At 43.7% G+C, this 25,979-nt stretch overlaps 1 protein-coding gene across 1 annotated transcript in view; it reads right to left on the bottom strand.

The window, feature by feature from the left end:
* The window catches only part of DNTT (DNA nucleotidylexotransferase), a 542,670-nt gene that overhangs the window by 388,436 nt on the left and 128,255 nt on the right, over positions 1 to 25,979 (bottom strand). Inside the window, exon 3 of the mRNA XM_082267614.1 lies at positions 6,405 to 6,521. Coding sequence (XP_082123740.1) covers positions 6,405 to 6,521 — 117 coding nt within the window. The remainder of the gene's footprint in view (positions 1 to 6,404; positions 6,522 to 25,979) is intronic.

Genomic DNA, 25,979 nt, shown 5'->3' with positions numbered 1-25,979 from the left:
CAGATGAGTGGATGCTGCCAGTGAGCCTCAAGCCCGGCCTGGTGGTGGGCGATAACGGGCAAAATCTCATAGCAGCTCTGGGCCTAGCCGGTTTGACGCACATCCCTTGCCTGGCGCATGTGCTGAATTTGGTGGTGCAGAGGTTCCTTAAAAATTACCCCGATATGTCAGAGCTACTGCAGAAAGTGAGGGCCCTCTGTGCGCTCTTTCGGTGTTCTCACCCTGCTGCTGCTCGCCTGTCAGCGCCGCAGCATAGCCTTCCCGCTCACCGCCTCATATGTGACGTGCCCACAAGGTGGAACTCCACCTTGCACATGCTGGAAAGACTGTGCGAGCAGCAGCAGGCCATAGTGGAGTTTCAGCTGCAGCACGCACGCGTGAGTCGCTCTGCGGAACAGCACCACTTCACCACCAATAACTGGGCCTCCATGCGAGACCTGTGTGCCTTGTTGCGCTGTTTTGAGTACTCCACCAACATGGCCAGTGCCGATGACGCCGTTGTCAGCTTAACTATGCCACTTCTATGCCTCCTTCAAAAAACGATTCGAGCAATGATGGAAGAGGATGTGGCACAGGAGGAGGAGGAGGAAGAGTGATCATTTTCAAGGCTTTCAGGGCAGTCATTCACAAGTGGCTCCGAGGGTGGGTTCCTGCACCCACAAACGCCAGGTACACAATTGTCCACCAGGGGCACAGTTCTGGAGGATGAGGAGATGGAGGAGGAGATGGAACCATGTTCACAGCAGGGTGGCACCCAGGCCAGCTCATGGCCATCACTGGTGCATGGCTGGGGGGATACAGAGGACACAGACGATACACCTCCCACAGAGGACAGCCTTTCGTTGCCTCTGGGCAGCCTGGCGATTACATGCTGCAGTGTCTCCACAACGACCGCCGAGTTGCCCACATTCTAACCTGTGCTTATTACTGGATGGCCACGCTGCTGGATCCCCGTTACAAGGACAACGTACCATCGTTAATTCACTCACTGGAGCGTGATCGCAAGATGCGCGAGTACAAGCGCACGCTGGTAGACGCGATGCTGCTGGCATTCCCACCTGACAGCGGGGCCACAGTGGAAGCACAAGGCCAAGGCAGAGGAGGAGGAGGAAGAGGTCACCAACGCAACCAGGGCACCGCCAGCAACTCAGGAGGCAGGGTTAGCATGGCCGAAATGAGGAAAAGCTTTGTCAGCACGCCACAACAAACAGCAGCACCAGCAGCTCATATGGAACGTCTTAGCAGGAGGCAGCATTTCACCAACATGGTGGAGCAGTATGTGTACACACACCTACATGTAGTGAATGACGGTCTGCCCCCTTCAATTTCTAGGTCTCCAAATTGGGTACATGGCCTGAGCTTGCCCTTTACGCCTTGGAGGTGCTGGCGTGCCCTGCAGCCAGTGTATTATCTGAACGTGTATTTAGCACGGCTGGGGGCGTTATCACAGACAAGCGCAGCCGCCTGTCCAGAGACAATGTGGACAAGCTCACATTCATTAAAATGAACCAGGCAAGGATCCCACAGGACTTTTCCGTACCTTGTGCAGAATAGAGATGGATACCGACCTTACCCAGCCATTGTTATATTTTTGATCTTTCTCACTCTTTTGGGGGTGTACCCTAATTTAAAATGACTAAAAAAAAGCAGTGTTGGCTACCTCGTCCCCCTCCACCACCGCCGCTTCCACCTACACCGCCACATCCACCGCCACCTCAACCTCCCTCCTACTCCATATGGGCCTCGTCCTTCACAGATGAAGAAAATTGTTTTATTTTTTTGTTTTTTTTTGTTATTTCCCTGTCCACATTTGTTTGCAGAGCACTTGCCATGCTCTTAACTACATTTTACTGCCATTTGCAGCACTCTAGCCCTTTCCATTGGTTTTTTAGAGCCATTTTAGTGCCTGAAAGTTCGGGTCTCCATTGACTTCAATGGGGTTCGGTGTCAGGGTAAAGTTCGGAAAAAGTCCGGGACACGGACCCGGACTTTTTTTTCAAGTTCGGCCGAACCCGCCAAACACGGACATCCAGGTATCTGCTCAACTCTAGTTGTATCGCCTCCTAACTGCCTGTTTTAACCCTCGAATAGACGTGCCATTTTTAAATGTGACAGCAGCTGTGGAGAGAAGAACCCCCCAACTGCTGTCACAGGGGAAGGTGCTCCGGGGGTGAGGGGGGATATGGTTGCCAACATGATACCTGTTACACTCTAAATACGGGTGTAACATATAATATTTTAAAAGTGAACCTACCCTTTAAAGCAGCTCTTCAGTAATTTTTTCATCTTTCCATCTATGAAATCCTCTGCCCTTGTTGTTTTATTGTTGGATAGTAAAAAAAAAAATCTGCCAGTTAATACCTTATATAGCCCACCCCCTCTTTCTTGTCTGGTCATTAGCCCAGGCAAATGACATCATACACAGCTCTCTCTCTTTCTCTCGTGGGAGTTTGTCAGCAAGGGAGGGAGTGATGAGTCATAGGAAAGCAAAGCAGAGCTACAGAGCTGAAGAGAGCTGGATAAGGGTGGAGATAACAGGAGACTGCAGAGATCCATGAGCATTCATCAACAGAGGAGAAATGTGCAAGCAAGCAATGGTGTGATTGTGTCTATCTATTTTCCAGCACTGCCTTAACCCTCTTGGGCATAGAGTACACCAGAGCATCACAGGTTGCCACTGGAGTCCTCTTCCACTCCTCCATGAGGACATCACGTAGCTGGTTGATGTTAGAGACCTTGCACTCCTCCACCTTCCATTTGAGGATGTCCCACAGATGTTCAATAGGGTTTAGGTCTGGAGACATGCTTGGCCAGTCCATCCCTTTTACCCTCAGCTTCTTTAGCAAGGCAGTGGTCATCTTGAAGGTGTGTTTGGGGTTGTTATGTTGAAATACTGCCCTGCGGACAGTCTCCAAAGGGAGGGGATCATGCTCTGCTTCAGTATGTCTCAGTACATGTTGGAATTCATGTTTCCCTTAATGAAATGTAGCTCCCCATTGCCAGCAGCACTCATGCAGCCTCAAACCATGACACTCCCACCACCATGCTTGACTGTAGGCAAGACAGACTTGTCTTTGTACTCCTCACCTGCTTGCCGCTTCACACGCTTGACACTATCTGAAACAAATAAGTTTATCTTGGTCTCATCAGACCACAGGACATTGTTCCAGTAATCCATGTCCTTAGCCTGCTTGTCTTCAGCAAACTGTTTGCAGGCTTTCTTGTGCATCATCTTTAGAAGAGGATTCCTTCTGGGACGACGGCCATGCAGACCAATTTGATGCACCCCACCCCTTCAACCTTTTTAGCAATGCTGGCAGCACTCATACCTCTATTTCCCAAAGACAACCTCTGGATATGACGCTGAGCACGTGCACTCAACTTCTTTGGTTGACTATGGTGAGGCCTTTTCTGAGTGGAACCTGTCCTGTTAAACCATCGTATGGCCTTGGCCACCGTGCTGCAGCTCAGTTTCAGTGTGTTGGCAATCTTCTTATAGCCTAGGCCATCTTTATGTAGAGCAACATTTCTTTTTTTCAGATCCTCAGAGAGTTCTTAGCCATAAGGTGCCATGTTGAACTTCTAGTGACCAGTATGAGAGAGTGAGAGCGATAATACCAACTTTAACACACCATGTCTACTCTCGTTGAATGCTTTCTAAGGGCCTGCGTGCTCCATGGTTTGACAGTTCTTATATAGGGAAGGGCGGGGCCACACTGGTGACGTCATCACCTGGCGGCCCTGCTGCCCCTCATGATGTCCCTCACCCAGCATGCACCAGTCCGTGATGTCATGATGGGCGGGGCCACCAGGTGACATCTCTGGTATGGCCCTACCCCTTCCCTGTGTTTTTTTTTTTTTTATTTTGGCATAGGGTTTTCCTTAAAACCCATACCAGACCATAAGAACCTGGTATAGACTGCAGTGGGGGGACCCCACACAGTTTTTTCTTACATTTTTTAATAGCTGGGTGCCAGAAACTGCAACCGCGGGTCATTTTTAATGGGATTTTTTTTCTTTAGAAATGTCATTTTTGCTGAAGCAAGGTCTATACATGCTACAGACGTGCCACTTTACAGGCACATTAACCTCTTAATGTGGCAGGGCGGCTCGGCTGTGCAAAATCACGTAGTGATTTCGTGCACGGGGACGCTGAGGCCACACTCCCGCTGTGTTTAGACACAGCGGGAGGAGCGCCGGCGATTGGCGCCGGCCTCCCGCGATCATTGGATAAACTGACAGAAGACCCGCCTGCTTATGTAAACAAAGCAGGTGAGTCTTCTGTCACACAGGCAGGGAGGAGATAAGGAGTTTCAGCCAAGCTGAAACCACGATCTCTCTGTGCCTGTCACAGAACCTTCTCCCCCCACACAGTCAGCAAGCATATTTAGGCACACATTAACCCCTTTGATCACCCCCAGTGTTAACCCCTTCCCTGCCAGTGTCATTTATACAGTAACAGTGCATAAAATTTAGCACCGATTACTGTAATAATGTCACTGGTCCCCAAAAAGTGTCAAAAATGTCATTTAGGGGCCTGATCTGTCCGCCGCAATGTCGCAGTCCTACTAAAAAACGCTGATTACCGCCATTACTAATAAAAATAAAAAAATAAATAAAAATGCCAAAAATCTATCCCGTAGTTTGTAAACGCTATAACTTTTACGCAAACCAATTAAAATGCGCTTTTTGGGATTCTTTTTACCAAAAATATGTAGCAGAATACAAATTGGCCTAAACTGATAAAAAAATAGATTTTTTATTGGGAATGTTTTATAGCAGAATGTAAAAAATATGGCGCTCTTTTTTTGTTTTGTTTAAATCTAAAAACCGCAGAGGTGATCAAATACCACCAAACGAAAGCTCTATTTGTGGGGAAAAAAAGGACATCAATTGTGTTTGGGTACAGCGTCGCACGACCGCGCAATTTTTCGTTAAATTAACGTAGTGCCGATATGCAAAAAATGGCCTGGTAATTAAGGGGGTAAAACCTTCCGGAGCTGAAGTAGTTAAGGGGACCCCCCAGGCACTATATTTAAAGGAATTTTTTCATTTTCATTATTGCACTTTAAGCATCATTAAAATCACTGCTCCTGAAAAAAAACTATAGTTTTTACAAATTGTTTTTTATTGATACATGTCCCCCCAGGACAGTACCCAGACCCCCATACCACATTTATGGCCAAATACTTGCATATAAGCCCTCGAAATGGGCACTTTGATTTTTCCTGTTCGCTCCTACTTCAATGGGTTCGCTGTTCAGGTTGTTCTGCAGCAAATCGAATAGGGGGGTGTTCAGCCCATCTCTAATTAGTAGTAGTAGTAGTAGTAGTAGTAGTAGTAGTAGTATTATATAACCATTATGGTTTAGTGGTGAACATAGTGTAAGGCAACATTCAATTGATTCCTCCAAATTTTCTTACCTCTACTTTTTTAGAACAGTTTTTCAAAGGTTGGCTGAGTACATATTCATTGATAGTACATTCTGTCTTCAGCAAAACAGCGCTGCACCTTTCAGATATTGTCTGTCATGTGCCAACACAAAGCATTTAATGTGCAATTGGCTAATAAACTAAACCGCTTTAGGTATATGTACACAAAGTACTAGAAAATAGGAAAATTGCACTTGTTCCCATAAATCTGTTTTTATTTGCGGAGCAAGTCATGCATGCTGTGACCTCAATATCCCACTATGCAGAGCGTGTCCCAGCTTTGCATAGCAAGCATAAATGACTTAGCTACAAGCCTTGCCAAGCATCGAACACTGGGACACCTTAAAGAAGTAATCTCTGAGATTATCCACAGCTGAACCATTGCCTTCTCCGAGAACTCAATAACAGTAAAATGAGTCGGAGAGCTGCAGTAAGTATATGTTTGACAAGAAAATGCATTTGATGTTTCTAGAGTGGAACATCACCTATGGATCTAAAGCGCATCTGAATGTGGTGGAGACGCCGGGGGAACAAAAACAGGAGGATATTATCGCTCTATGGTTTGAATTTAAATGTCGTTTAAATGGATGTGTTGAAAGCAAGTATACCCAGATTAAAGCAAAGTGATGATCAAGTCAACTTTCACATTTTCGTGATTGTGAAATAATCCTTTTTAAAATATATGTTGTATTCAACATGAAAACTAGCCTGTAGTGGAAGAATGCAGAAATGATTTTCGCTATTGATTCCTGAGTATTTGGAAAAGTTCAGCCTAAGCCCTATGCAATTAACTTGACTATTTTTGTCACTGCAAGCCTTGCTTGCTGCTGAGAGGAGATTCAAAAATCTCAATGAAATTCCCTTTTCACCGCCATAAAACTGACCCTAGAGTTCGCTTTCTTCCGCTACACTGCCTGGTGTATCATTATTTTAGCAAGTGGTTTTGATGCCTATGTAGCCAGTAATTATTACCGTGAATATTCGGTTGATGTCCTGAAGCGGCGTCCGTCTCTGACACGCATATGGAGACACACGGACACATGATGAAGAGACTGGCGTATTGAAACTGGCAGGGCAATCTTCCTGCACCTGAAGTGAAAAATACATACAAGGACAACAGCAATGTTAGATAAATCAAATATTTCTAACACCCCCCCCCCCCTCCCCCAACAATCCCGTTCTTTTTAGAGAAATTTACAAACGTCTGTTTTATACTGAGGGCAGAATACATTAATCTGTAACAAGGAAATCCTCCAAATTATGATCCCTGTGGTCTGAGGAGGTTTGCAATTTTGTGCAATTAACTTCACATGTGCAAAAGAACAATCAGCTCTGATTGCTCTTAATATATTTATGTTGCAGCTTTTGAAAGGTGAAGTGCCGGATGGGAACACTTGCGATGTCTAATGCATGTAAATACTTTTTTTTCAGTGTAATTTTTTTTTTTCCAGAATGAAATCATCATGTCCAGTAAAGAATAAGATAAAATGCATCTAAACCCAAAAACAAAAAAATGAAATATGTTGCGCATTTATTTCCATATATGGCGGCCGCATAAGTGTTATTTTTTCAGGCTTTTTTTTTTCTTTTTTTTTATATTCACCTGGTAAACCTGCCCTAGGACTTCCTGTCCATATTTCCTGCCCTAGGGTGACAACACGCACTGTACTGTATAGAGGAGTAGCACTGGTATGACTTTCTGAAAGGCTATAACCTTACTGCCTTCTGGAAAGCGTTCCTTGGTGGATTGCTTTTTGGAGGGAGGTATAGCAGCTGGCAGACATTCATGAGGAAGGAGCTACTACCAGCATTTTTTTTTCCTTTTTTCTAATTGCAGAATGGCAATTGTACATTGCAGGACCATGCAACAACTGCAAGCCAAGCATTTGGCTCGTGGTTGCAGTGGGGCCCTATTGATCTCAACAGGCAAGTTTGAAAAGCAGTGCGGGGGGAGGGGAGGTAAAACTAGTAATCTGTATTTACAGCACTCCAGGTGCCAGTGTGAAGGAGCCTTTAAAAGTCACTTTGCCCATTGGTACTTGAAATAGGGTCATATAACTACACCTGTTATATGGGTCTTTTTGAATAATACACTAGTCAGAAGAGACGTTTAGATGCGGACCAAGTTCACGCTCAGAATTTGGCTGAGGCATGTAGTAACTGCAATACACCTTTTTAAGTCTTTGCACACAATGGCCCGTGCCATGAAAATATAACCTTGCAGAGGAGAACCTGGAGTGCACACCTGAGCACGTTCCTTGTTTTCAGACTCCCTGTAACGTTCAGTGATAAGTATTTTGCTCATAGTAGACATATGATTCAAAGATACCCTGGCTGTATACAGTCTGAACAGCAAAGAAAGTATGTAATACTCAAATATCTGCTGCTTCAGGTTGGCTGGCCCTATGGATATTGAAAACATTCCAGCCAATCAATGATTCTGCCCTAATACAGAATTGTCAATTTTCTATGTCCTCAATATCTATATGTCCTGCTGCTGCAGCAGTTCTCAGCCACCAGGCAGCCTGAGGGTTAGGTTGTAGGCAGCAGAATGGGGGCATAGTACGATCTAGGCAAAGTTGGAATCTTTTTCCAAACCCTACACTTTTCTCTGCTGTCTGTTACTTTTTTATGCAAGTTTGCTTTATCATATTCAGTGACAGGATTGTTTTAAATTGTATCTAAAGTCAACCTAGCTGTGAGGCACAGCCTTTAGAAGCAAACATTTAGCTTACTTCACAAAGCTTTAACACCAGGATAACATCTTGTTTTAGCAAAGGGACAGTTATTTTCAAATATCATTGTAGTAATCTAAAAATACCTGTTACTTTTTTTAAAATAAAGTTTCCTTATCTTGGTGTGTTAGCTTTGTGAATTTAACCTAATTCTAAGGAAAAGTAGATATATTAGTAAACAAAAACCTAAGTTACTTACCGGTGACGGTATTTCTAAGAGCCTTTCAGGACAGCACATTGAGAGAGCGCAGCTCCACCCACTTCAACAGGAAACACTGCAAGATTAAAAGCTCCGCCTCTTCCACCATGCCTCAGTTATAGGGTATCCTCCGACATGCTGGAAAACATAATGAAACACAACAACCACCACAGGTTAATATTGTTAATAAAATAACACAAAGATAAAAAAAAAACAGGGAGGGTAGTTGCTGCTGTCCTGAAAGGCTCTTAGAAATACCGTCACCGGTAAGTAACTTAGGTTTTCTCCAGTCGCCTTTCAGGACAGCACATTGAGAGGATAAGCGAGTAACTTACACCTAGGGCGGGACTACAGCTTGCAGAACTTTTCTGCCAAAAGCCTGATCCGTGGCTGACAACAGATCCAATCTGTAGTGTCTGAGGAAAGTCGAAAAACTCGACCAGGTAGCTGCTTTGCATATCTGCTCAGGCGAAGCACCAGCCCTTTCAGCCCATGAGGTTGCCACTGACCTTGTTGAATGTGCCGCCACACCTTCTGGAGGTTCTTTTCCCTGGGCCAAGTACGCTTGTTCAATTGCCCATCTAAGCCATCTTCCTAAAGTACTTTTGGATGCTCTTTCACCCTTACGCGGGCCCAAAAATAGCACAAATAAAGCATTCGTTTTTCCTGAACTCCTTGGTTACAGACAGGAAACGAAGACATCTTCTTACATCCAATGTATGAAAGGTCTCCTCTCGCGAGTTAGCAGGCATCGAGGAAAAAGTTGGGAGCACAATTTCCTGGGTACGGTGAAAATTGGATACAACCTTTGGAAGAAAAGCTGGATCTGTACGAAGTACTACTCGATCCGGAAAAACTGATAAAAAAGGATCCGCAACTGAAAGTGCCTGGATTTCACTAACTCTCCTGGCTGAGGTGATAGCAACTAAAAAGATTGTTTTCAGAACTAAATTCATTAAAGGAACTTCATCCAAAGGTTCAAACGGAAACTTGGTTAATCCCTGTAACACAATGGACAGGTCCCATCTAGGGAACACCTTGAGTGCTACTGGTCTATTGCGAGCCAATGCCCTAAAAAATCTTATAATTAAAGTCTCTTGAGATAAGGTTCTCTCAAAGAAAACTGAAAGTGCCGCTACTTGGGTTTTAAGAGTGCTGGCTGCCAATCCCATCTCCATTCCCTCATGGAGAAATTCCAGCACTGAAATTAAATTCAAAAGTTCAAACTTTTTCGTGGAACACCATGAATTATACTTTTTCCAAATCTTCATGTAAATGTCCCTGGTAACCTTCTTCCTGCTGGAGAGAAGGGTGGTAATGAGTTTCTCAGAAAGACCCCGGGATCTTAAGAGGTCTTCCTCAGAAACCACGCTGTCAACTGAAGTTGATCTGGTTCCGGATGATACAGGGTCCCCTGAAACAGAAGATCTCTCCTGGACGGAAGCTTCCATGGTGATTTTGAAGCCAGATTCAGCAACAGGGCAAACCAAGGCCTTTTTGGCCAGAAGGGCGTGATCAAAATTAGATCTGTGGATTCTTCCTTGAATTTCCTGAACCAGAGGTATTAACTGAAAAGGAGGGAATGCATAACACAGAGGGAAGTCCCACTGATGAGCTAGAGCATCCAGCCCCCAAGCCTGATCCTCCCTGTGGAGGGAAAAGAATCTCGAAAACCTTGGTGTTTTGTTGGTTGGCAAACAGATCTACCTGGGGAAACCCCCAAGCTTCTGTAATCATCGTGAAAACCTCCTGATTCAGGCTCCACTCTGCCTCTAATACTCTCCTTCTGCTTAGCATGTCTGCTAGGACATTCTGTGACCCCTTTAGGTGGATCGCTGTTAGGGAGGCCACATTTTGTTCCGCCCAGGAAAGCAGCTGCATCGCCAAAACTGAGAGAGTTCTGCTTCTTGTTCCTCCTTGTTTTGTAACATAAGTCACTGCTGTTATGTTGTCCGAGAGGATCTGTACATGCTGACCCTTGATCATTTCCTGAAACTCCTGAAGACCCAGAAATATAGCCTTCAATTCTCTCCAGTTGGATGACCTTTTGGATTCCAGTTTGGACCAGTTCCCCTGTACTGTCCGACCATCTAGATGGACTCCCCATCCCCAGGCGCTGGCGTCTGTGGTCAGACGTTTGTCCCGGGGGAAGGACCACATCAGACCCTTCTCCAGATTGCTGGTATCTCTCCACCACCAAAGAGCTCTTTTTGTTTTTTCGGAAATTTTGATGGATTTTTCCAGAGGTTCCAGATGTGACCAACTTTGTAGTATATTTCTCTGAAAGAGACGGGAATGGAACTTCGCCCACTGAACCGCTGGAATGGAAGCGGTGAGTAGACCCAGAGCTGCCATAGCGGATCGGACTGACACCTGGATATTGGTCTGCATGTGAGCGACTGCAGCCTGTACCTTTAAGATCTTCTCTTGAGGTAGAAAAACCCTTTTGAAGAACCGAGTCTTAAGTGTACCCCAAAAACATTATCCTTTGGGAAGGAACTAGATTGGACTTCTCCAGATTTAGCAGCCACCCCAGTCTCTCTAGATGGAATCTTGTTTCTTGAATGTGCGACAAGCACTGACTGCTGGAATCTGCAAAAATCAGGAGATCGTCCAGGTATGGAACGATGGAGATCCCCCTCAGTCTCAGAGGCTGTAGGGCTTCTGCCAACACCTTGGTGAATATCCTTGGAGAGGAGGAAAGACCGAAGGGAAGGGCCCTGAACTGAAGATGCCAGACCGAGTCTCCTAGATTGATCGCCAATCTCAGAAATTTCTGATGGGACAGATTTATCGGCACATGTAGATACGCGTCCCTCAAATCCACCAGAGCCATGAAGCAACCTGGGGACAGAAGTTTGGTTACAGAATAAATGGTATCCATCCTGAAATGCTTGTATCTGATTGATTTGTTCAAGATCTTCAGATTTAAAATCAACCGATACTTGCCCGAAGGTTTTTTCACCAGAAAAATGTGTGAATAGAACCCTTGACCTTCCTGACCCCTGGGAACTTGGGTGATCACCTCTTGAGAAATCAACTCTTCTAACAGAGATATCATTGCAGAGGCCTGTTCCCGATCTTTTGGAAGTGGAGTCATCCAAAACCTGCTTGGAGGGGTTCTTGAGAATTCGAGACTGTACCCCTGCGCCACAATGTTCTTTACGAAAAGGCTTGAGGATACTTCTTCCCACTGTGGGAGAAATTTTAACAATCTCCCCCCCACCGGGAGAGAAATGTCACTTGGTTTTTGTAGACTGTTCAGGAGGTTTAAACAGTATACCACCCCTTCCTCTTCCTCTCTGTGAGGACCACTTTGATCTCTGGTCCAGATCTCTAGTTTTCTGGGTTTGCTGAAAAGGACGAAAATTTTTCTTTGGGGGTGGTTTCTTTTTGGAAGGAAAGGCCTTTTTCTTATCCGCCGTCCTATCCAGGTTAGTTTCCAAATCCGGACCAAAGAGCAGGTCTCCTGAAAACGGTAAACCACAGAGTCTGGCCTTAGAGGCCGAGTCACCCATCCACGTTTTCAACCAAATCGCACGTCTTGCTGAATTCACCAGAGCCGATGACCTTGCTGCCATTCTGATTGATTCAGCTGAGGCATCAGCCATGTATTTGACGGCCTTAATGAGCAGTGGAAAGGAATCAAGAAGGTCTTTCCTAGCCGTTCCAGCCTCCACATGCCCCCTGAGCTGATCTAACCAGCATTCTAAGTTTCTGGCTACCACTGTGGAAGACATGGCCAGTCTAAGGCTGGATGTAGAGGAATCCCAGGCCTTTTTCATGAGGGAGTCTGCCCTTTTATCCATAGCATCCTTCAAAATCCCCATGTCTTCAAACGCCAGATCTGTTCGGCGTGAAACCTGGGAAAAAGCCGCATCCAACTTAGGTTTTTTATTCCAGGGATGTGCTACATCATCCTCAAAAGGAAATCTTCTCTTTAGAGATTTGGAGAAAAAGGGGGCCCTCTCAGGGTCCTTCCATTCACTTTTAATTGCATCCGTAAGAACCTTGTGGACCGGAAACACCCTATGTTTGGTTTGATCTAAACCCTGGTACATTTTGTCGTGTACTGACATCTGTACTTTTTCATCCAGAATTTCCAAGGTAGTATATACCGCTTTAAGGAGTTCATCCACTTCTTCTAGAGCCAATTTATATCTGGACAATCTAGACACTTCCTCTTCTTCCACTTCTTCCTCAGAATCTCTGAGGGAAATTAAAGTACTAGCCCTTTCTTCCTCTGTGTCATACGCTTCAGCTGACTTAGAGGTGGATGCTTGAGAAATTGCCCATACATTTTGTTCTGTCTGGGAATCTGTCTGGGAGGCTGATCCCCTAGCTATTAGGGAATTTAACGTATCTTTAAGCTCTTGTACAGATGAAAACAGATCACTATTCTGTTGGGCTGTTTCCTCCTTTAACAGATCCGCTATACATGATCTGCAGAGTGGCTTAGGCCAGGTATCCTTAAGAGGATTCTTGCAAGAGGGGCACTTCCTTGAAGATGCTGAAGCCCTGGCTTTAACTGGGGCTTTAACCTAAGACAAAACACACCAGAAACCACCTATCAGATAACTAACTTAACACTGATTAAAAAACAAACAGGCCCCCAGACAATACATACAATCCTGCAAGCCTTAAGGACATACACCTCCGACTGCAGGGCAGGCTCCCAAGGAGGAACAACCAAACAACCTATAAGCCCAATAGTAAAGAGAAGAGGCACCCCTGTACCTCTCTTACCTGGGCTGGGCCGGTGCTGACGGCGCCTGCTTCCACCGACGCTGCGGTTCTGTCCTCCATCGCAGAGCCTGCAGCAAGCTGGGCAGATCCTCCCCGCATGTAATTGAATTTAAATGTCCGCTTCCCGCGTCCCCCTGTGGAGACCGGAAGCGGAAGCACCGACCCTTGACCTGCTGCCGCCTTCTGCGCTGCTAGTGGCTGGAACCAAAGCCACCACGCCCCCGCCGGAAGTCCCGCCTACCGTACTGCCGTCCCCCGACAGCGGGACCAGGGACCGATATGCGGAAGGGAAACATCCGCCCGAGCTGCCTACCAGCCCCACCAGCGGACCCCCGGTGCACAGGCGAGACCCTCCGACGAAGCTCTGCTCCCCTGAGCTCGAAAAGGCGGCCGCTCCGGAACAACCCCTTTGTCCTCAGGGAGGGGTGCTGGGATGGTCTCCGCAAAACATGCCAAAAAACGGGGTAAGTCCACCCTACTCCACCTGGAGAGAGCGCAGCCCCACACACTGGTCCCATGCAGTGTCTCCTCATGGAGGAGGAAACACAAAAAACTGAGGCATGGTGGAAGAGGCGGAGCTTTTAATCTTGCAGTGTTTCCTGTTGAAGTGGGTGGAGCTGCGCTCTCTCAATGTGCTGTCCTGAGAGGCGACTGAAGAAAAAGCTATTTTACACTTTCCCCGTAGGGCTTGTTGGGCCTCCTCTGGTTACCTGCAGACAGTCACTTAGGGTACAGTTCACATATTCAACCTTGCCCCCAATGGCTCCTTAGTCAATAAGCACTCCAGGGGTGTTGGTTTCTAGTATTTATTGTGGAACTTGGATGGGAGAAGGGAATACTGGGATAATCCAACTGGAATTATATACAGTCGATAAGGACAACTCTCACTTGGCCTCACCAGGTTGCTTGAGGAAGCAGTCACACTGCTTGACCATACTGCCACGTGTATGGAAAGGGTGAAGTCTCCTTGCTCTTTCTCCAGCAATAGACTTGGTGAACTACATTATCTTCAGGATACTCTCTAGCTTCCCCTTTACTGACACCCGTCTATTGACTCTTTTAGCTACAGGGATGGTCCCCCTCAGGTCAGGCCCCTTGATACAGATCTGTACTCCTTGAATGCAGAATCAGATCCTTCCTGTGTCTCCCTTCCAGTCAGCTTTACAGGACCTCCGGGTTCAGTTCCTCTCTATCTCATTATGCCCTCAGGTCGACCACCTGAGGCCACATGGCACCTTCTAAAGAGGAGGCAGACTCCCTCTCCCCCAGGGACTCCGCTCTCCAGCTGAAAGACCCCGAGCACACGTGCTCCTGGTATTTATACAGTATCCCAGCATGCACCAAGGCACTTTCCTCTGCCAATCACCAGGGCTTTACTAAATGCCTGTGCACCGATATGTCAGGTTTCCTCCCACTGTCCAATATGCCTCCCTATCAGACCAGTGTAAAACACTTCAGACAGAGTTGCACCTGAGCATATTGAGCAGACCTCACTAGCAGATCCTGCTCTCTCGTAAGCAGAGAACAATATAGCTTTACCTGGCAATCCTTCTGATAAGTAGAAAGGATCCAAAACTATACTCTCTTTCTCTCTAACACCTACCTAGGAGGGTGCTACAGCTATATCACCAGTGTTCCATGTTAAAATGATTCAAACAGTTGAGATTCTGTTCACTGGCAAATTGACATTGCTAAAATCACTGTCTACAGCGGTCATTTTTTTAATGAGTCCCAATTGTCAATGTAACATTTGCTAGGACCTTAACTGATAGTTTATCACTTTCTTGCAACAAAAACAGATTTCCAAATAGAAGCCAGTTATTTTGGGACTAAGTTTGGGGTGACAACCAACAAGCTTCAAATCCTTAGGCTCATTGACAAATAAACATTTCAATAGTTCCCTTTGTGCACAATATATCAAGAATAGAGGTAAAATAATGCAGAACACAGTCTGTTTGAAAAGTTGATCGTTCTGAAACTAAAACTAAGTTGGTCATTAAACCTGAACAGGCAAGCAACTAAATACACAGTTAAAATACATTGCACATAAATGGGAATGTTTTTTTTTTTTTATTGCCAAAGCTTTGAAGTTATGTTCAGATAGTCTTGGGATCCAGCGTTGACAAACATGGACCCTTGAAGTAGCAGTACCCCAATAAATCTACATTCAGCTCACTACTTTGTGTCCTGATGTTGGTATATATGCACTACAATTGTGCTTTATTGAGTTCTGACACTCCTAATTTTAACAGTGCATCTAATGATTTAATAGCTGTGTTAATTGGCATTTTTCACATCTGTCCTGCATTCAAAATTATTGCCAAATTTAGGTGATAGAAATATATATTCAGATAGATTTTGTACTGAAAAGTTCAATTTTCCTGGACTTAAGCAAGGTATATGCTTTCAGGCTGAACAAAAAAAAAAAAAAAATGGATTTCTCCAGCCACACAAATGAGGTGCTGTGCTATTGTATTCTGACAGGGGTATTCCTCTGCTGTCAGAATACACTGATCAGCACTGCAGCCAAATGGTTGCAGCAGCAAATTAAAGTTTTCCAGCCGTCCTGTTTGTCAGATCAGTAGATCAACTTCTGTTGGACAGGGAGAGCAATACACAAATTGAAATTCGACCAGTTCAGCATGGACCACATGTACCCAGCTTTACTTCTACTGTCCAGCAGAGTAGCTGAGTAGGATGTCTAAATATGACTGTGAACAGCAATAGGCACCAATTTAAAAGGGCTCTGCTCTCAGTAAAGTAAGAGACCTGGTTAGACACACCCACTACTCTATTCTACAATACAAGTAAAGGGTGTGGCTGTTACTCAGCTCTGCCACCACAGGACACAAAACCTACAGGTTACAGGATTATACAAAGATTAAAAGGGTTAAAGAGTAACTCTACTTTTGTTGAGAAAAAAAAAAAAACATTCCCCTCTGGCTGGTCTATGTACATTGCAAGGATTTTGACAAAATTTTTTGCTGATTCCTACCATTTGTAATTCTGAAGAAATAGCTTTTTGTTTGTCTCTGTCCATGTGCAACACGAATGTGCATGGGAGTGATTTCATAATTATCAATCAGCTGCTGTACCTGCAGGGTTCTAAAAAGGAAAATTGCATCCCTTTAGACATGATTTCCCTTTGAGAGTATCTCACTAAAAATTGCATTTTTGTTGCAGGAAATGCCAAAAAATCTGACTTGCATCTTAGTGCAAACTTATGTGAAAATCAGTGAGCCAATCACACAAGCAGGAAATTAAATTTCTGGGGGCGTTTTGTACACCATCTTTGTATACAGAATGCCTCTAGGTAGCCATATTACATTGCATTTAACAGAAACTTACAGTGCTGCAAATTGAAAAGGAAAGGTAGTTTTTAACACCATTAAATTAAAAAATAACTTGTGTCGCAATTTTATATGCTATATTATTCTTTGTATTTGCTGTTTTTTTCCCCCGGGAAAGTGGAGTTACCCTCTAAGTAATAAAAAACACACAGTGACAACAGACCGCATGGCACTGCCAGAAAACTGAAATTTAAAAAACTGATTATATTGCACTGTCAACAACTGGTTTGGGCCCTATGCGGAATATGCGGCCTCATATGTAACCCAAACTGACATCCCACCGTATGACATTGCCAGAGGTCCAAATTGACTTTTTCCAAGCTGTCAGGTGACAGAGTAACAAACTGAATATATAAATCTTTGTAATCTTGATTCAAGATACATTGTGTTTTCTGTGAATTTTGATGAAAGTCAAGTTAATCATGCTGAAAATCAGGACGCTTGTACTCTTTTGCACATAATAACAGGCAAATAACAAAGGCTCCTAAAGGAGCACTTGAGTTCTGAGTAATATAGGTATTACTCATGGCTACATGTCACTTCTGTCCATTTTCAGCAATGAAAATTCAGCAAGAATTAAGTAAAACAGTATAAATAGGTACCTATTCAGAGGAAACTGATTAAAATTATAACTCCTCTAACCTTCAGAAATAACAACTTGCTGAACACTAATGGCCAATCATGTGCCTGTAAATAAATGTGACCTTTAAAAAAAAGAAGGCTCATTTCAAATAATACATCTGTATTCTGGAAAGTCCAGGTCATAGCTGGAGATCAAAGTCATAAACACGTATTATACTACAGTAAAATGGGGACTACTTGGTAAGTTTACAAAAACATGTCCATATAGCAGCAGAAGAAAGAAGAAATAACTGATTGATACTTATTGGCTAGATAGATTTCAAAGATTTTTTTATTGGGGGTTCAACCTATCAGCAGGTTTGTGTAAAAGCACCTCCTGTGGGAGAGCAATATTAGTGGTTCAGGGACCCGGTCAGCTGACGTCTGCTTTTCTGAAATCCACTAGAGACCATATCCAGGGCTGGTTTTCTTACTGGTAAGGTATGGGCAGACAGTCTTTAGCAATTCTTTATTTATTGATTAATTACATAGTTATTCAGAGCGTGGGATTCCTGAAGGTGTGTATTTAGGCTAATTTAGTTGATCCAGTTTTTTTTTTATTTCTTTATATGTATGGATTTGGTCATTTATTTTTTTATGTATTGTTGCTTTTTTAGTTAGCTCTGTTTTTGCTGTCTTTCTTGCTCTTGACTAACGTAACTTTGCCTTTCCCACTGACTCCAACACACTCCAGCAAAATTGTGAATTTCATTGAAATGTCAGAAATTTTACTATTCACTTTTGTTTTTTCTCTTTTTTTTTTCTAACACTTCTTTGAAGTTGAATGTTTACTGAACCAATATGTCGATCATAAGACTGCAACATTGAGGGCTTGTTCACACTATGAATAGTTAACTACATCTTACTGCATTGAATGAATGTGGGTCACCACAAGGTCACATAGAAAACAATTGTTTTCTATGTATCCCCTTTACACCACAATGCTGGTGTGATATGTGGTGCAGAAAATATAGTATGTTTCATAGTTAGACTGAATGTTCAACCAATAGAAAATAAATAAATAGAAGAAATTAAAATAAAACATTCCATATACAAAATCCTATCCCCACAGTTTATCCACAAGAAGGCAACAAAACTCGATAAAGCATCCAATTTGCACCAGCAGGGGAAAAATAAGGTTTTTCTGTCATATTCTTATTGAATGCGATTTTGCAAATTGTCATTTAAATCCTATTTGCACACATAACACAAACATATGTCCCGGACATTAAAAATATAATATTGCCTGCCTCAAAGAGAGGTAATAAATACTCAACCTAATGTAAAAAAAATGATTTGCTTTCTTACAGGCAACATCTAGTGTGTGCTAGTTGGTAGTGTAGGTTTGTAGTACTAGGTTTTAGTGTAGGCCAATTTCTTTGGCTTGGGGTTGGGACTGAGCTGTGAATATGACTCAGGGCTGCATGACTCAACCTAGTAGCCTCTCTGGAGCTTCCCTCTGTTTTCTGGGACATTGAAAAATGTTCTAGACATAGTGGGTGGAGGTAAGAGGAGCTGCTTGGCATATTTTTGAGGGCTCCAGCCAATCCCCAGTAAAGGGCTGGCAGGCGGTAGGCCACCTCATATATAGGTATGAGTCATGCCAGCAAGGGCAGTTGGGTGGAAAATGGAGTGCTGAGGGGGCTGTCAGTGCCCTCAGGGGTGCCCTCTAGTCTAGGGGGGGTGACCTCGGGCCAGTGCTCGGGTGCTTGAAGGATCCTGCCACATGAAGGAAGCCTTTTCAGAAGCAAGGAGAGAGGACAGCAGGAGCAGTTCAGAAAAACTGGGAGATATCCTGAGAGTCAGTCGGGTGGGCAGGTGAGTGTCAGTCTGGATGATTGTGGTGGATAAGTTAGCCTGGAGGGCTAGTAAAGGGGCAGCTGCAGCCAGGTGGGTTGGAAGTGCCTGAAGAGGTGGTGCTGGGATCAGTAGCCACAGGAAGAAGAGTACAAGCTGGACACAGTAATCTTTCTGTTACAAAACCAAGGGGCCCCAGATTTCTGCCTGCAATGGGCCATTGCTTTTAGTCTGACTGAGTGACTGTCAGATCTTCTCACAGCGATCCAGCTGGGTTCTGCAAGCATGTAAGTGCTGGAGGAAGGAGTGGAGCTGTATATAGAGACTGTACATAGCAAGAGTGTCCCTAAAGTCTGTTGTTGAACTCAAGTGGGCATCCCATGATTTCCCATCCCCATCCAAGTTATTAGCCCTCAATAAACCACAAAAACAAAGCCACAGACTGTTCTCTGTCTCTGGAGTGCCTGTGAAAAATTTGGTGTGCCTGTCTTTGCAGGGTGGGGGATCTCAGTTCATCTGCGGCCCTTAAGGGGGGTGCGGTACATCTACAAATATGAATTGTGCCCTAGCAGTACCCTGAAAAAAATACTTTTTGTTTTCAATTCCTCCTGAAAATAGCAGTGCACTTCCTGACATGTGACTGCGCCTAAGCACTCTTGGGCCTAAAGCCTTATAGCTGCATATCTGCTGTATGAGAGACACTACTGGCCTTTACTGCTATTCCTATGAGGTTTTGTTGTGAGATTTGGTGATATTAACAATGTATTGATCACTGTTCTCCTTGCTGGAAAGAAAGCTGGAATGCAACGATCTTCCTGCTTCAGCTTAATTCAGACCTGGTGCAGAAAAACGCATGGAAGTCATTAATGAGGAAAAGGTCATCTACAGGGTGTCTCACAGCAATACTGAAGACTAGTACTTTGCTTTCTTTTTTGCCTTTTGTGGGCACAGCCTCCACAGTTCAGGACCTCTTTAAAGCAGAGTTCCACCCAAAAGTGGAAGTTCCGCTTTAAGGACTCCTTACCCCCTGACATGCCACATTTGTCATGTCATTTTTTTTGGTGAGGTGTACTTAGTTTTGACAGGTACGCAGATCCCATTCCGCTCTGGATGCCTAGGCGGCTTGAGCTGAAGTTCTCCTGTCTATCTCCCTCCCTGCAATCTTCTGGGACACGTCACAGGTCCCAGAAGATTGTCCGGTTATTCAGGACTGTGGAGCTGCAAGATGTTAGAGCCGGTTGCCCAAACTAGTGATGCCGATGCTGGGGAGAGGAGAGGAAGAGAACCAAGGCTTCGGGCTACTGCATCGCTGTATCGTGGGACAGGTGAGTGTGTGTTTATTAAGAGTCAGCAGCTATACTTTTTCTAGTTGCTGACTTTTAATAAACACAGAAATGGCTGGGACTCCGCTTTTTAGGATACATTGAGTTTTCCAATATCTCTACTGAAAACATATGACACCATAAGATACAGAAGTGACTGAAAATCGAATTTAAATTGATTTACAAACATTGGAAAAGAGAAAAAAATCAGGTGTTGCACAAGCCTAACTGATTGTACTTTTTCTAATAAGAGCTGATTTTACTGACCTTACTGGTTTTAATAAAAATACATCTCTGCTACTGCCTAGCTCTAAGCACCTTGTTCAAAAGAACTATAATCGTCACGTAATGGAATCTTAATTATATGCTGTTTAAGCCTTCAAACAATACAGAAATGTGATAAGATAATGATAACAACCTGGCCCCCTATGAAATTACACTCCCTAAACTCCTGCACACATTAAGCTAAATCCCCATTCACATGGGTGCTGAGGCCTTTAGAGTATGAACCAGCCATTTACGTATGTGACTGGAGCAGACTGGAGCTGCGTGCAGGCAGTCAATGTATTGTTTCTAATTTTAGGGACTCAATAAGGACTGGAATAGTACCGCTGGATTGCGGTAGGGCCAATGTGGTGCTTATATTTAAAAAGGGATAAAAGTCTTTGCCAGCATGGCTTCATGTAAGGCAGAAGTTGCCAAACAAACCTGATTTCTTTTGAGAAGGTAAGTAAAACCTTGGACCGAGGGGTGGCTGTGGACGTAGTATACTTGAATTTTGCAAAAGCGTTTGACACAGTTCCCCATGTGTAAGGTAAAGTCTACCTTGGATTAGAAATATCAGTTTGTAAATGGATAGAAAACTGAAAAAAAAGAAAGAAAACTGGCTAAAAGATAGAATTCAGAAAGTAATGGGTAATGATTTTTACTCTGAATGGTCTAAGGTTGACCCCTTGAGTACCCCAAGGTTCAGTGTTGGGACCCTTACTTTTTAATATCTTTATAAATGATAGGGTCTGGGATTTAAAGTGCCATTTCAGTCTTTGCAGATAAAACCAAGCTATGCAGTGGAATAACTTCCTTACAGGCTGTCTCCAACTTAAAAGCCGACCTCAATGCACTGTTTCATTGGGCAACTATGTGGCAAATGAGGTTTCCAAAGCAAGCAAAGTCCTTTCTTGTATTAAGAGAGGCATGGACTCCAGAGAGAGAGATATAATTTTGCCCCTGTACAAATCATTAGTAAGACCTCATCAGGAATATGCAGTTCAGCTTTTGCCACTGGTTCTCAAAAAGGATATCGGGGAAATGGAGAAAGTGCAGAGAAGAGCAACCAAACTGATAAGAGGCATAGAGAAGCTCAGCTATGAGGAAAGATTAGAGGAACTGAATTTATTCTCTCTTGAGAAGAGGCGATTATGGGGGGAAATGATCAACATGTATAAATACATAAAGAGGTCCATATGGTGAACTTGGTGTTGAGTTATTCACTTTAAGGTCATCACAGAGGACACGGGGGCACTTTTTACATTTAGAGGAAAAGCAAATCTATCTCCAAATATGGAAAGGTTTTTTCACAGTAAGATCTGTGAAAATGTAGAATAGACTCCCTCCAGATGTGGTTGTGGCCAGCGCAGTAGATAGCTTAAAAAAGGGCTGGATTATTTCCTAGGTGTACATAATATAACTGGGTACTAGTATTTATAGGTAAAGTTGATCCAGGAAATATCCGATTGCCTCTCGGGGAGTCGGGAAGGATTTTTTCCCCTGCTGTAGCAAATTGGATCATACTTTGCTGGGGTTTTTCGCCTTCCTCTGTATCAAATGAGGGTATAGGATTGTGTATATGGGTTTGTATGGTTGTATTTTCTTTTTTGTTTTTTTATTGGTTAAGCTAGATGGACTTTTTTCAACTTGACTAACTATGTAACTATGTACATTATAGTCACAGTGGCTGTATGGGCAGTCATTCATTGTAATTTGTCAGGAATACTCCCAGGGATGAAGTAAATGCTGCCTTTTTGAACTAGTACCCTAAACGAGTTCACTTGTAAACTAAAAGTAAATCGCAGCTAAGTTGCAAGGAGGATGGATTTGCTGAAATTCACAAATTACTAATAATGATCACCAAGGAAACACCTTAATCAGTCTTATCTGTAATAAGGGATTGGATAATGTATAAAAATGTTGGCAAATTTTTCAAAAAAGCATTTAGTAATCTTTATTTACTGTGTGTTATCTTATCATGTGTTGACTGTTTACTGTGTGTTATCTTATCATTCCTTATTTAAAAAAGTCTTCTGCAAAGAAGGATCATGGGTCAGTTGAGAAATTGTAAATTTTTAGACTTTAAGCTTATATTATTTAAAAATTATAAAAAAAAAACATTCTGAACACACACACACACATGATTTAATGTATTAGTTTTGGAGGACAATTACAGTATAGATTTCCTTTAGAGGTACCCAAAAATTAAACCGCTGGGGAGGGAGGTGGGGGGAGGCTTGGTCTGGTTATGAAAGCATGAAGAGTACATCAACTTTGCTCCTAGATAAATCTTTCTTATTTTACCCTGTTTTGGTAGCAAACCCTCAACTGAAGCCTGATGACTAAGAAGAACCCCCAAGGGGTGCAAACCACCTCTAAGACTGCTTTTGTTTGTGCCCAACACACCAATTAATGAAGTATGGCCCAATCCCAGTATAGTGCCTGAGGGTCAGAACACATCGCAGGACTCTAGAAGAAGCCCTGCCCACAACACAAGCATAATGCAGACTTCTCCAGTGGTCCCCATTGAGGTACAACACCCTCTACACCTCCAGCAGAGATGTAGAACCTTCCACCTCTTTAATAATAGGGAAAGGACTCATTTAAATCCTGGTAATCTTACTCTCAGTCTTCTGCATCCCATCTTGCTGTTTCACACACTACCTCCCAGCCTGTGGGCTCTGGCCTTGTACTAGATTCTATCCTCGAAACCCTTATAAAAACCTTGCCTACAAAGTCTGACTTTAAATTGTTACTAAAACTACAACAGTAAAATCAGTCTGTATATGCAGAAAAGGATGCTTGTTATACTCAGTGTGGAACCTAAGGGGTTAATCCTCTGCATTGCATAAAATGGCTGTTTGATCCTGTCTTCTCTGATCCTCCCCTCCTTTCACAGTCCTCAACCCATCTCCTGATAGAACAGAGGCTAGGGGACAAGCTGCACATTATCAGTTTGGTGTGTATTGCTAGAGGGTTTTTTTTTTTTCGTGGGAGAGTGCATGTGATCAGCACAGGGCCAATCAGCACTTTCCAGACAGAGGGTCAGGGGTCCTGCAGCCTCATTAGACAGTCAGAGCAGAATGAAAACTCCTCCTACAAGCTTTAACCAGACACTGATAGAAGTCACAAGACTGCTATATACTGCTGATGAAAAATGGTGTTTAGCAGTTTATATTTACTAAAATAATTGCATTTCCAAATTAATCACACCGTTACAATAAAAACAGAGTCTATCTACAGAAAATGATATTGCAGATGTCATGCAGGGCATCCCTGCTTTAACTTCCAGACTTGAGATCCAAGAAAAAAAACACCACTGAACACTGAGACACCCAGCTTAAAACTTTTAGAAAATTATACCAACAACAGTATACTGCTATTCTGCTTCAGTTAGATGCTCAAGACAACAGAGGCAGGCAAAATAACTACCCCATCGGGAGATTTCTTGCAGAGTTAAGAGACACACAATCTACAACTCCTGTAGACTACACTGAGCACCAGGCAGCCACCAGCAAGCACCATCAAGACCCAGGGATGAGGTGTGTGGGGTGATCATTCTGGACAGCTTATTATAATTCAGTTAATGACCAAAGCCACCGACAAGTGTCTTCACTAGCTCAACAATACTACTTTCCTGATTTGAGCAAGTTTCTGTCACATGTTCTAATTTGGGACTCTTCACCTTGCACAGTTAAAGGGAATTTGAAGCTTTATATTCCATTTTACTTCTATCCTGTATTTCCAATGTATAGCATACAACCGGTGGTGGACTGTCCCTCAGTGTCCTCATGTCCAATGTAGGGCTATGGACCTTGGACTGTTGGATCATGGAAAGAGGAGACCGTGGAGACCACTCTTACAGTGCAGAGGAGCCTGCAGGACTAGAGGATCGGATCAGTAAATCTGTTTTTTCAAATCCCCTAGCTGGAAATAAGCAGGCAACCCTTGCTGTGTGGGTGCAACCCACTGCAAGAAATACTTTTTATGTTTCCTGGAGTTCATGTTAAAATTATATTCCAAAAGCCTTGCCTTTGTTGCCTTTTCTCTTGGATTGGCAGATGCAATATAATTAGGATGTAGATTCTTTTTTTGCATCTGTTAATCTCTTATTTATTAACATTTTCTGGAGTCATAATCTAGCACAGTTCAAACACTAGATCATTGGACTCCCTAAATTCATGTGGTTTGTTACTTGCTGAGACTGGTAGACTGGTGCAGACATGACTCCACCAAACAAAGGGTCTCCCTGAAGCAACCCAACCATAATTACCCATTTAACCAGTTGCCGACCACCCGCCGCAGTTATTACAGGCTCCACAAAATTCGGCCCCTTGTAAACCACTTCAACCAAAAATTTGCAGCCTTGTATACGCCCCAACAAGCTGTCTGCGTGATTAGTCCCTGATTACATTTTCTGGCCGCCTTGTTTTCAAACAGTTTCTCCCCAGCAAGAGTGCCAGATATGGGGTCAAGATGTATAAGCTCTGTGACAGGGCAACACGTTATACATGTAGTTTCTAGATTTACAAGAAAATGTGGAGCCACCCAACTGCCCAGACTACATAGGGAGCAGTAGCAAGATTGTTTGGGACTTGGTGTCACCCTTATTCAGGAAGTGGTGTCACCCTTATTCAGGAAGGGGTACCATTTATAAGTGGGCAATTATTAAACAATGCTACTTTTTAGTCACCTTTTTGATTCTGGAATTGGCGCGTGTAGCACCAAGCCACCTTATCGCCGGGGCTTCCTCCAACTGCTTGTAGATTCCCTACTTAGACGGGGGGAGAGAGCCTTCTTGAAGTGTAATAAATTGCTTGCAGTGAAGTGGAGGCACACACGGAATGTTTTCGTTCTGTCCTCCATTCACGCAGATACAATAGTCCAAATTACAACGGCAACTGGTGTTGTTGAGAAGCCCCTCTGTGTCCTTGAATACAACCTTATCACGGGAGGGGTGGATTCAACGACCAGATGATGGTGCCGTACTTAAAGCGGAGTTCCAGCCTTTTTTTTTTTTTAAATCACCCCCGTGATAGTCGCCAAATGTGTATTGGAAATCGGCTTATGCTGCATATGTCAACGTTTTCTGTGTCATTAAAAGTGTTAGTACTCACTGTAGCCTTCTGTTCCAGCAAGTGTCCATCCTGAGTGTGGGCATCTGAAGCCCACTAGGAATCTCTTCCGGGATAAGGTGCTGCTGGCTACCCAGCAAACACCTCCTGATTTTGCGCATGTGCAGTGGGACTATCACAGCCATAGCAATGGAACCTAACATCGCATCACTTCTGACTATAGAAGTAATGCAATGCTAGCCACGGAGGATGCCCATTGGCTCCTGGGATTGCTTACACTGGTATCCCAGGAGCCATTGCGAAAGAGGATATGATGTACTTGACCGTGGCCGGGTTTGGACGGAAGTTTTTTTTTTTTTTTTTTTTTTTTTTTGAAGAAAAGGTACTATATATTACAAAAAAAAAAATGACAAGAGAATGGCGGAGTGATCAGCA

The sequence above is a fragment of the Pelophylax lessonae genome (assembly GCF_965119305.1).
Source record: "Pelophylax lessonae genome assembly, chromosome: 9".
Taxonomy (NCBI): Eukaryota; Metazoa; Chordata; class Amphibia; order Anura; family Ranidae; genus Pelophylax; species Pelophylax lessonae.
This window is presented reverse-complemented; position numbering and strand designations above follow the sequence as displayed.